The following is a 12,380-nucleotide window of genomic DNA, read 5'->3' on the forward strand; positions in this document are numbered from 1 at the left end:
TTGACTTTCGTTCCCATTACGTGGAACAGGAAGCCAAAGCTCCACCTACCTGTACCGCCTTACAATACATCTCTACCGTACTTTGCAAGAACAACCTAATCTTAGTTGCATTCATTTGGGTCCATGATTTGGCTGCAGCAGCCGCTCGTCTCACATCCACTAGTGCCTTTACCTCTCCCTCTGGCAGCGATGAGGTTGAAGGTAGGTCATCAACTCTACAGGAGTCTAGAGGTTTGCTCATTTCAATCAGGAGCTGCTTGTATTGCCCTAGTTGCGCTTTGAGCTCCATGTTTGAAATATGCTCCTTTTCTACACACCCCCTAACAACACTTGTGGCTAGCTCCAAAGTATCTAGCTCTCCCCACTTGATTTGTTTACCCAAATTTACTTGGGATATTTGATACTTGGGAAAAGCTTGTCCCTCAACTTGGAGTGGAACTGCCACATCTGCAATCACTTCACCGGAGTCCATTTTTGATAAATGATGAACGGTTTTTAGCTTCTTAACCTTCGATGGCTCCTCAGTGATTACTTGTTGTAAAGTGACCTTGGGAAGCTTCGCTTTTCTCTTTTTCTTCTCAAAAGTGAACTCAAGCCATTGCGGTATGTTTTCATCCTTGTCACCTTGATGCGATACTATGTCTGCAATTATAACATGGACGTCTGCCTGCTCCTCTGCTTCATCTCTTTTCTCTGCCTTTGTTTGACCAGGATCTTGAGGTGAGGTAACTTGGCGGGCTAGATTGATTTGGAGAGCATGTTGCTTATGTAATTCACCCAATTTGCCACTGACCTCTTCATTGAATGCCATCTCTTCCTTATCTACCTCTGTTTCACCCTACCCGACTGCTATGTCCTTAAGGAGGTCCTCTTGATCTTGACGAGTTAGAACTAATCTTTCATTCAATAGGTCCTCCGCCTCATCCCCTTCTTTCTCACCTTCCAACGGTCGTTGTTGCTCAAGATCTTCTTCCTCTTGATCTGAATCCGACTTGATGTTTCTAACTTTTACTCCTTCAGTGGTAGACCTGAAGCCTTGCACTCCAGGCTGCCTTGCGGGAATACTAGTCAGTGGTGGTGCAGGGGCGTTGGTGCTTGGAGCATGTGTGGCCTCTATTGAAGGTGGCTGAGTAGGTATATCCTCGGTTATTTCTATATCTTCCTCTTGCTCTTGGGTACCCTCTCCTGCAGTCTGCCCTATAGCCGTCCTCGGTGGGAGAACTTTGGCAAGTGGTACTGCTCCCAATCCATCGGTCACTCCCAAGTCCACTGCCTTTTTTAACAATTCAGACTCCCTCATCTTTTCTTGGAGTTTCTTGATTAAGTCCTCCGTACTTTCTCGAGGTTTGTCCTCCTCATCTGGATCGGTGGAGGTATTTTGCCTTGAGGCTGACCTTGTCTTCTGGGTGTACTCCTTATGGCCCCTTGATTGAGGTACCCCTGAAGTGGATTCCTTTTGTTTTGCCTTTGAGACGCCAGGCCTTACCCTCTGGCCTAACCATTGCTTGGTCTTGTTGATGACTACTTGGGAGACCTTTTCCATATTTTCTTCACTTGCAGACCATTTTATTGGGGAGAGGGGCCTTTTATCTATCCCTGATTCCTTATAAACTGGATCAAGTCCCCATCATCCCTAAGGTCTTTAGGGAGGTTAGACTCAATTCCGAAATCTCTTACCTGTGGCACAGATAGCCTATTATAGCTCTTCTCCCTAACCTCAAAATTGTCTTGCAGGTTGGCCCAAAAGTCCTCTAAGCTAGGCATAGCTTGTTTAAGTTTCCCGTAGGGATCATAAAACTCCCTAGCATGATCATACTCCTTCAAGTTCAAATCTTGAAGCTCTTGTTCTGTTAATTTGGCCACTTGTATCTTAGAACATGCAAAGTACCCAATAGATACTGAGAAATCGATACCTGCTTTGTGTTTTGATGACAAAAGTGACTGGAAGCCCACAAGTTGCCTTACATATTCTAGCAAAATTATCCTATCATTGTGGTATCGGGGCAGCAACATTGGGTTACCTGTGAATCCGCTAACCCTTATGTAAGTAGAGCGTGGGTTTTGAATAAACCAACATGCCCACTCTCGGATGATAGCCATGGCCTCCGGGCTAATCCGATATCCTACATCTCCTATCAATTTGATTATTATTGGGAAAACGAAGGCATCATTAACTCTCTTGAAATGAGCCTTTGCATTGGCTAGAGTGAGTTGGGAATAATACTCCCATACCTTCTTCTGTCCTTCCTCCTCTCCCAATTGACCTTCTACCTGTAGCCCTGGAAACCTTCTAGCTCTAGCAGCTACCCAGATGACATATGATGTGAAAAAGAACTTTTGGGTATGTTGAACTTCTTTCATCTGCTTGCAGATATTGTAGGAGAGGATCTACGGCCAATCATAGTATTGTTTCCCTATTAAAATAGTGCACATGAATTGGAACATCCAGGGATGAAAATGCTTGCAATCCAACTTGCCAAAGGCCATGCTAAGCGTAATGATTAAGTCTCTTTGAGGCTCTTTGAAATCCGCCCTCAGGATCTTCGTTGCCTTGAGACCTGTCTTTCTTTCTTCTTCCAACCAGTTTGTATTCATGTGCCTCTTACTAGCTGATATTTTGTCATTCCATGCCTTTACGGCCTCTTCTTTGGTTAACAGAAATATCTCCACCTTGGTTGGGATACCAAAAACGAACCCGAGCATATCTGTAGACAAGTCTATGACTGTTTTTCCTTATGCATCCATGCACTTTCTAGTCTCTGGGTTATAAAATGGGGCAATGGTCATTATGAACTCCGGTGCCTGCAATGACTGTGGAAAGGCAGTAGCTTCGACTAAGCCTGATCTCTTGATTCTCCTGTGGAGGGCCTCCAGACTAGGTTTGTCCAATTGAGCCTTGATATCCTCAATTTCTATATGGCCGATTTTGGTATCCGTGACCCATCTGACTTGATCCTCTAGCTTTGAAACATAGACCTGTCCTTGATAATGATATTTCATGGTGGCTGGGAGTCTATCAATTTCTTTGCCTCTTTAGTTGGAGGATGAGTCCATCTAAACACTCAAACCTGCAAGCAGAACACAAATCCTCAGTCTTTGATAATAAGCATAAAAGTCGATTTACTTCGGGACTTCGAGGTCCCGGGGTCACGGGCTAGGCACAAGTGAAGAAGGCCCTGAACTCCGGGGTTAAGTTGTATGCAAAAGGAATCCTGAAACTCCGAGGGTTCGGGGTTCTGGGGTCAGCTTAAACGGGGGCCATCCGGAACTCCGGGGGTCCGGGGTTCTGGGCTTAGGTTAAACGAGAGCCACCCGGAACTCCGGGGTTCCAAGCGCATGAAAACCAACTACCCGAAACTCTGGGGTTCCAGGCACAAAAACTAGGGCACGCAAAAAATAAAAAAATTTAATTAAAAAAGAACAATAAAATAAAATAAAATAAAAAAAGGGAAGAAAAATCTAATCTACAAACCAAAAGAAAAATCACCAACCTGGTGAATCGAAATGCCTGAAAACGCCAAGGAAAGCTCAGAAGTCCGGAGGTTCGTGGCTTGGAACTAGGGAGGAGGAGCTCTGAATGCACAAATGAACTTTAAAAGTCCATCCTCCCTATTTATAGCTCATCCCAAGCTCATCCGTACGAAGGCTTTAAACACGACCTCGGGACTTCGGAGTCCCGAGGTTCCGAGCTCGACACGAGAAAAGAAACACCCCACCTCAGAACTCCGGGGGTCCAAGGTTCCGAAGCAAGGAAAAGGAGATTCCACCTCGGGACTCCGGAGTTCCGAGGCAGAAGACTCTAAACCTCGGGGCTCCAGGATTCCGGGCTTTGAGATCAAAACCAAAGAAAACAAAGGGACCTCGGAACTCCAGGAGTCCAGAGTTCCGAGGTCAAAACCAAAGAAAACAAAGGGACCTCGGGACTTCGGGACCCCGGAGTTCCGAGGTCAAAAACTAAAAAGAACCCGAGTCTCGAGGTCAAAAAAGCAAAGAAAAGAAGAAACAAGGGACCCAAATTTCAACGCAAGGAGACTAATGGGGAAATAGATATGCAAGGCATAATGGGGGGAACTTGTTCCTCACATGGGATTTTGTTCCTCACATGCTTCTATGAGAGTTCTCTTGTATAGTTTTCATCTCTCTTTTGGGGGAGGGTTTTTTTCCTATTGGGTTTTTCTCTCTTTCCCTGCTTTGTGAGAGATTTCATTGCATTGGTTTGCATGCATTTGCATTTGTTCATGGGTACCTAACATGGCCTCATAGCTAGGACCCATCTTTTATTGCTTAACTGCATTGTAGACTTAAGTGCATTCCCCTAAGTTGCACTTTAAGGGGGGTGTTGGTATAAATAATTATTCATGTTGGATATTATTACACCTTACTTAAGTTTACTTAGGATAATGCATTTCATAGTAGTTTGGGTATGAGACACTTGGGTGTTTGTGCCACATTGGGACAATGTGTAGGAGAATTTCCACCTTTTATGGTGTGATCTTGTTACTACTCTATCATATCCACTTATTGTGGAATAATGATTCCACCTTCGATGGGTGATCCACCTCATGTGGAATATTTTATTGTTTCTCCTACCTACCACACTTATTTCCTACCTACCCTTGTTTCTTATTGAGCCACATGTCATGTTTGTGTGCTCACATATCCATATTGTCTTGCCTATATATGCAGGCTCACCTACATTGTATTGAACAACTATTGTTTTTTTATCATCTATCTATTAATGAGAATACAGTTTATTCTTCCCCTATATCTTGTCTCTCTATTTTGTACTTTTCATTGAGCTCTTGATCTTGGCAAAATCTCACAACCTTGTTGATCTCTTTTTATTTGTCATTCTTCTTTTTATTTCTCTCTTCTTCGCTTGCTTGCAATTTCCTCTTGCTTCCCTTTCTGTTGTGCAAAAATTCACTCCCAACTTTTCCGATAATATGTTTTTTAAATTTAGTACTAATCATTCATGTTAATTATGTAGATATAATGTAATTAATGCACAAGGAAATTACAAAATACAATTAATGATAACAATTCTACAAAAACTAATACTTCAAGAGACAAAGTTTGTTCATAGAGTTCAAAGAAAGAACCCTTCAACTGAAGTCAAGAGTTCCATATGGTATAACGACAATCTAATAAAGGAGTTGCAAAGGATATCCTCACCACATTCATAGACTTCCCATCGTTAGCGGTGACCTAATAAACTAACTGTGGCAATTAAGTCTTCCACCTATTGTAAGAACATGAATATATACACGATCTCTTTTAAAGGTGGCCAAGTACGTTATTACAACATTGATAAACAACCCTTCAGTATCCATTTAAAAGTGGTCGAATGTCAGATCAAAACAAATATCATCGTAATAGATCAAGGATAATCTAATCTATTGTAACGGTGTCCATTTTTATAAAACATGATTCCTACCTTTGTTACTTCAACGTGCCTTAAAAAAACATCAAATAGCAACATATTAGTCTTTAAAAGGTTCTATGGCTTTGGGCTATATCTGTCAAGATGGAATTAACCAAATCCTTCTTTGTCCACTCCCTTGGAAACGTTTGTTAAAAGTTTTTAGATTTGTTTAGATAATAGCAATTGTTTGTAATATCATACTTTTAAACATGCTAGTGGTAGTAGCAATATGTTTTTATGTTATGTGACAAGGAAAGTTAAACTTCACGGCCATATAAAATATTCTGAATGGAACCAGCCATAAATGAAAAGATAAATGCAACATCTTGAAGACCCAAATTTTAAAAAGGATGCCAAATGTCTCTCATAACAATCAAATTAATAACTCCAAACAATAATTATTTGAAGGGTATGTAATTTCCATTAGATTAAAAACCTTTGACATAATAATCAAGAATGTTACAAGCATGCCCTCAAAAAATTGTCTTGTATTCTTTGCCTCATATTCAAAAGAATACCTCTAAGTTGCAATAAGATGCACTGAGAACCTGCAATGGATAACGAAGTTGATGACATATAAGATGCATTTCCTTTCAGAAAATAATGAAAACAAGGGATAATAATGCATGGTTTGATTTTGTTTCATACAAGTTATAATGAAAACATTTGCTGATATGAACACGATTCCAGCAGTTAAACTAAGTAGAATGTACAATGCAAAAATATAGGGATTGAATTTACCTTCAATCAAAAATAATTGACTGGATCCCTATTCTTTCGATGTGATTACCAGCAAACCCAAAGCCCCTATTAGTATGTACTGAAAAAAAAAGCCATTTGATGTGTCAGGTATACAACAGTAATAAGTTTTGGAGAAATATTTTTAAGAATTGAACATCTCAAAAATATTCTTTTAATAGTTAACTGGGTAAGAACATTATATTGCCATTAAGATCAATATTTGCAAATTGACTACAGTCAATAAAATTCCATACACATACCTTGATAATGGGCTTTTCAGTCATGATGATTGTCACCCAACCAACATACGGTAAGAACCTGCGTACAAAACATTTGTTTGCAACTAATACTGACTATTCATAACAAGTATAATATTGCTACAAAATAACTACGTTCAAAACTAGCAATAAACTAATACATGATCATGATCAGATGAAAATATATTTCAAGCAAAAAGCATCATAGATTTAAGGCCTTGAAAGGAAGGAAGACAAATGCAATTCAAACCCAAATTTACTTCTTCCTAGACACACAATTGGAAGGGAGAATCAAATAATAAGTTAACAAATATATTCTTTTTTGTTTAAACTGCAAACTCTAACCTGATTCCCGATTAAATCATTATTTCTTTAAAAATCTTATATTTTGGTTTGCCAATTTATTCCTGAAAATTATTTTCACTACTATGAGAACAATTTGTGTATGACAATCTAGAGAGACGAAGATCACCATGTCTCTCACTTAAAAACTGAACTCAACAATTTTATGACTTCATTATATTATTGAGAAAAATATTCAAATATTCAAAAAAATAGCTTACCCAACAGCACGACCCATTATATGATGCTTCTGAAGCCAGAGTTGACCATCAGCATACAAAAGCCTATCATCCCCAAAATTGTTATCCCCTGTAAAATAATGAAGAATCAACAAATGCACAGTACATTAGGTGCTTCACAAAAGAGGTAAACTTAACTTTCGACCTCTGTTTCATAATTATCAACAAGTTCAAAATGCCCCGAATCTCGTAGTAGCTTAAATGACTAAACATTGTTGATTCAAAAATTGCTACTATATTTTATCTCGTAGCTAAAGTTAAGGGATAATTAAAAACAATTAAATAATAAATAGTGAATCTTCTTATTAGGTGAAACTACTTAACATCTACTTTCACCTGATAAAATTTGAAGGATGATGAATAATTTATGGTCTCAGCCTAGATTAAGTGAATTTGTCTGAAATGAAGAAAATGGAGAATTGCTGGGTCTTTATACCAGATCATGACCTTCATTTTGCAGAAGTTGTTTTTAAGAATTACTATCACAAAAGAATTCCCTTGCTGGATTGCCTAGAAGCTTCTTTCGCATTTGCATTATCTCTTGGCAATTGGAACCCGGATATTCTTTCCTTCTTAAACCAAGCCTCTTTGTAGTCATTTGCTGTGTACTCTAATAATTATCCAAGTTACCAATTCAGTTACAGTTTCAGGTTCTACAATATGGCAATTTTTTTGCCCCTGCATTCAGTATGGCCGGATTCAGCCATACAACTCTCTCTCTCTCTCTCTCTCTCTCTCTCTCTCTCTCTCTCTCTCTCTCTATATATATATATATATATAATTATAATCAAGGAAGTCACTGTAAATATAGTTGATGAAATCTCTAAAAATAGCTCCTATAAAGATTAAAGACATTTGAAATTTTGAAGTAAGCAAAAAACAAATCTTATATGCACAAAGCGAGAATAAAATCCTTTTATCTAGTTGCTTTTAGAATAATGTTAATCAGTTTGCATCAATAAATAATAAAATAAATAAAGGAACTAGTTAAAAACTTAAAATTGATTTGTTGTCTAAAATAATTGAAATGATTTGTTAATATATTTTTAAAAATAAGAATTATTAGATTAATGTATATCGGTATTGAAATATTGTGATGGTTTATATGCAGTGTTGGTGTTCTTGCCATCAAGGTTCAAACTCTGTTGGGGTGTTATTGTTGAGTGTTTATGTTACGGATGAGGTCACCAGTTTGTGACCTCACTAGTTCATAGCTCTAGGTCAAAAGTGTTTACACTTTTTTTTAAAATAAATGAATCTCATGAAATTTATATCAGGGTTCAGATTTCCCAGTATTCAACCAGGAAACACAGGTTAGTTCAATCAGGGAGGTATTCAGTGCATGTATACCTAAGGTATACCAATTTAGGTATACCAATAAGAACCATGATGCACATAAGCTAGAAAGAGTATATTAAAAATAATTATACTAAAAGCAATTTTAATATGTAATGTAAAATAAGTTAACAATAAATAAATAATTTACAATCATATATATTTACACCGAGGCATTCCTACAGTGAAGGCATCTCATGCGTGTACAAAAAAAACTCCCTATGATTTAAATTGACAACTTAATGGAATGCAAAGGTTGTTGGCAGAGTAGTGGTGTTTAGTGAGTGGAATTTGAAGGTCACTGGCATTAAATGAGAGTGGAAGAGTCGCCATAAACTGATAAGAATGGAAAAGATTTTGCTTGTGTTAGAATTTGTCTTAGCATATATAATAATAACCAAAGGATTTCACTTATCTTAGAAGATCTCTAGCATATCTATCTAAATGTCACCATAAACTTTTGTATCCTGCATTGTTCCTGTTTGGTAAAGGGTTTTGAGAGCTGCATTTTGGAGAGCGGCATGAGGGCAATATCTAGGAGGGGATCTGTGTGAAGCTTGCAGAATATATGTTCCTTGGTGAGTAATGACTCCTACATTTCAACAAGTCTGAATGCTTCCACATTTTGCACGCATGGCTATCAGTGCGCTTGCTACTGTATTTTGCATGCATGTTTATAAGTGTGCTTGCTACTTACAACATTTTGCCAATGTCATGAGCTGCAACCCTGGAAAGCCCATTCCTTCGTCCAATGTTACAAATGGTGACTCATGTATGTTTAGATACTCTAAAATTTATTCTTATGCTAATATTGCACTAAATATTACAAAACATTCTGATTTATGCTTCCACGGCGCTTGTGCTTAGACTTTGAGTTCAAACAAGTTTTGTGAGTATCATATTCAATATATCAATCAAGTTTTAATTTTAATAACATTAAGAGATTCCTTCCTAATAGATCTTAATATTCAAGCCACAAAAGAATCCAATGTTCAAATCACTATCATGTTTAGCATCTTAGAAGTTACAGTATTTAAACGATCAGTCTCAGGTGTTCTCCCAATTTGGTTGCCTCATTTCTCACGTTTTTCAGGATATAAGTGCATTGTTGGCACCATATAGTACTGGAATCGACAATTTTGGTGAGAAAGAGGCTAAGGTATTATCCCTACTTTACATTGTCAATTCAAATTCACGAAAACTTGGAACAGTTTCTGTAAATTAGAGCAAAATGGAGATTATAGATGGATAGTTTGAATCTTCTAAAAGATTCCACAACTTTAAAGTATCATATATTAGCTGCTTCATTTGAATTTTTTCTCTGTGTTTCGTTCAAATTGGCTCTGGCTTGGATGCTTTGCAGTTTCTCTTTTAGGAACTTAATAACAGAGAGTAAGTTGGAAATTTGAATCCCTTTAAATTTTTGTAAAATCGACCATCTTTTTGCTTTGCCCTTTATTATTGGAAAAAATTAATTGGAGAAAGCAAATTGGGATCTAAAAATTGTGCAAGTAGAGGGATCCGTAATTTTATTTGTCTTTAACCATATGATGCTAATATCTGGATTTTAGTTCTTTTTTAGGGGCAATGTTTTGAGTGTGCTTGCTTTTGCTTTGGTTTTGATCGGAGGAGAAGCAAAATGTTTTATCTATGGAGTGAATTTTTATTTTAAATCTCTGTGAACTGGCCATGTTTTCAGGCTAAATACCATATTATATAGAAAGATCAGACAAGCTTGAATCAGAATCTGAAAGGAATGAATACGCATAGGATCGTTTTTATTAAAATTACAACGTTGTTTTTTAGACTGCAATTGCCTTCAAAACCCTTAATGGCTTGCTAAGACCAGACTGCTTTTCACTTGGGTTACTGCTTTTGAAGAAGCGGGAGAAAAAATTATGGGTATTATGGCAAAGGAATTAAACATACTGAAGCATGAAGAGCAAGATGATGTTAAGTTTGGAAAGATTATATAAAAAGTCCTTTTCAACAAATGCATATTCGAACTTCAAATGAAAGAAGAGACTTATCATGGTGAACAGGGAGTTAAGTGCACTGTCATAAGAACAGGAAACTTCGATTATTCATTTGAAAGCAAAGTTCTATTAGATTCAATTGCTCAGCTCTAGGTTTTATTGCATTCAATTGCTTGCATGTATATTTTTCTTGTTGAAAAGGTTTTCGAACATTTCAAATAAACTCATTGGGATATGTTGAAGTTAGCTGATCCAATTTCTTATCAATTAATTGATTTGGCTAAGTACCTGTACAACACCGCCTATCACTTTGCCCTCAAAATGACACCCTTAAAGGCTTTGTATGGGTATGTGCCACCATCACCCTTGGACTACGTAATTCAAAGATGCCATGTCCCAGCACGGAGGATGCCTTGCAGGAGATGCAGAGAACTATGCAACTTTTGAGGGACAGTTTGGCAATGAGCACAAATAGAATGAAGCAAAAGGCAGATCAACACTATACAGAGAGGACATCTTAAACTACGGATATTTTGTTTGTGCAGTTGCAACCATATAAGCAAACCAATTTGAAGCAAATTGGGAAGCAGAAACTTATGCCCAAATATAGAATAGATGAACAAGGGAAGTTGTTATTGGAAACAAAGTGCATTGTTGGGAGGAGTTCCAAAAGCTGTCGAAGTGGGTAGTGCAGATGTTAAAGGTGAAATGGAAGGGGCCATCTGCAGAGGAGTTTCTAGCAAAGCATCTAAGCCTAGTACAACATTGATAAATGTGCCAAACATTGTAAGGGGCCACACATTGTAAGGGGACCTTAAGGAATTTTAACAAAAAAAGACCCCATCTTCATTAGGTTCTTGTAGGACATGTTGACTTGATCTATATTGTGTAATTAGGTGATCACTGGTTCAATTCACAACATATATTGTTATGTAAAAGCTAGCTTAAAATTTTAGTTCAGAGTGCTTTTGGATTGAACTGTGTGTATTTGATGAAAAAATACACACAATTGAATCCAAAAGCACTCTCCACTAACTTCATGGCCTGTGGAAAGCTCATGCTTACTATGGCTTGAAATTTTGTAAAGGACACAATGTTTCCAGGGGGTCACCCATCCCATTCCTCTTCTAGAGCAAGTTTTCTTTGCTTTAAGGACAATGTTTCTCAAGGTTAAGAGCATGTTGTGTACATAGGCACAATATAGGATTAGGAGTATGTTATGGCCTAGTTTATATAAAAGCTTGTGACCTATCCATTAGTTTAGTAATATTTTGGGTAAGCGGATTTAGGGGGAAGATTAAGAGTCAAGCAGTATTCCCTTTAGTTTTATTAGAAAAAGTAGAAAAAACCTAAGGAATGTATCTTTTTGTCATTTCAACTTCTAATGCAACAGAGAGTCACCATTGTGTGAATACTTTTTCCTAACAGACAGGTTTGCAAGTGCAATCCATCTAGGCTGAGAAGGTTCTCCCATTTAATTTCATCTTTCCATTCCTGTTATTTATTTCAGCACTTTGATTTTCCATTTTAGTTTAGGAATGCCTATTGGGTCACCACTGCGTACAATGATTTTGTGTTTTATGTGGGAATCTTCACAACAGGACAAATCAGATATCAGCTATGTTGTGAATGGAAATTTCCTCTCTTCTTTAATTCTATTTAACACCTCGGACTGCATAGCAGTTTGTGTTTTCTTTTGGTCTGCGGGAAAAGAAGATGAAGCACAGGAGCTGAAGAGACAAAGCATCAATGGGAGCTGTAACAGATGAGCACTTATTCAAAATTTCCATGTTTTGGATACAGATCTTATGGCTGTTGTTAAAATTATCCTTGATGAGGACAGTTTGTGCAGTTCTGGGGTCATGCAAACACATGAATCTATTATTCCAGACTTGATTGGTAAATTGGAGTCTAAAGGATTCTACTACCCATCAATGTTCTCCATTCCCTACAGCCATCTCAGCAGGTGCATCAAGTTAAGGAGAGCTCTGATGAGGAAAAAGGAGACTAAGCTTGCTGACTAGATTGGACTTGCTTGGACGGAAGAAAAGCTTGCAGGGGTAGG

General features: G+C 37.7%; 1 protein-coding gene across 1 annotated transcript in view; it reads right to left on the bottom strand.

Moving 5' to 3' along the window:
• Positions 1 to 5,740: 5,740 nt before the first annotated feature.
• LOC131072695 (uncharacterized) overlaps positions 5,741 to 12,380 on the bottom strand; it is a 33,413-nt gene continuing 26,773 nt past the window's right edge. The window contains exons 6-9 of the mRNA XM_058008933.2: positions 6,987 to 7,074; positions 6,427 to 6,484; positions 6,167 to 6,245; positions 5,741 to 5,973 (exon numbers count right to left, since the gene is read on the bottom strand). Of these exons, the coding sequence (XP_057864916.1) occupies positions 6,195 to 6,245; positions 6,427 to 6,484; positions 6,987 to 7,074 (197 nt within the window). The 3' untranslated portion in view covers positions 5,741 to 5,973; positions 6,167 to 6,194. The remainder of the gene's footprint in view (positions 5,974 to 6,166; positions 6,246 to 6,426; positions 6,485 to 6,986; positions 7,075 to 12,380) is intronic.

This window comes from Cryptomeria japonica, chromosome 5 (genome assembly GCF_030272615.1).
Source record: "Cryptomeria japonica chromosome 5, Sugi_1.0, whole genome shotgun sequence".
Classification (NCBI taxonomy): domain Eukaryota; kingdom Viridiplantae; phylum Streptophyta; class Pinopsida; order Cupressales; family Cupressaceae; genus Cryptomeria; species Cryptomeria japonica.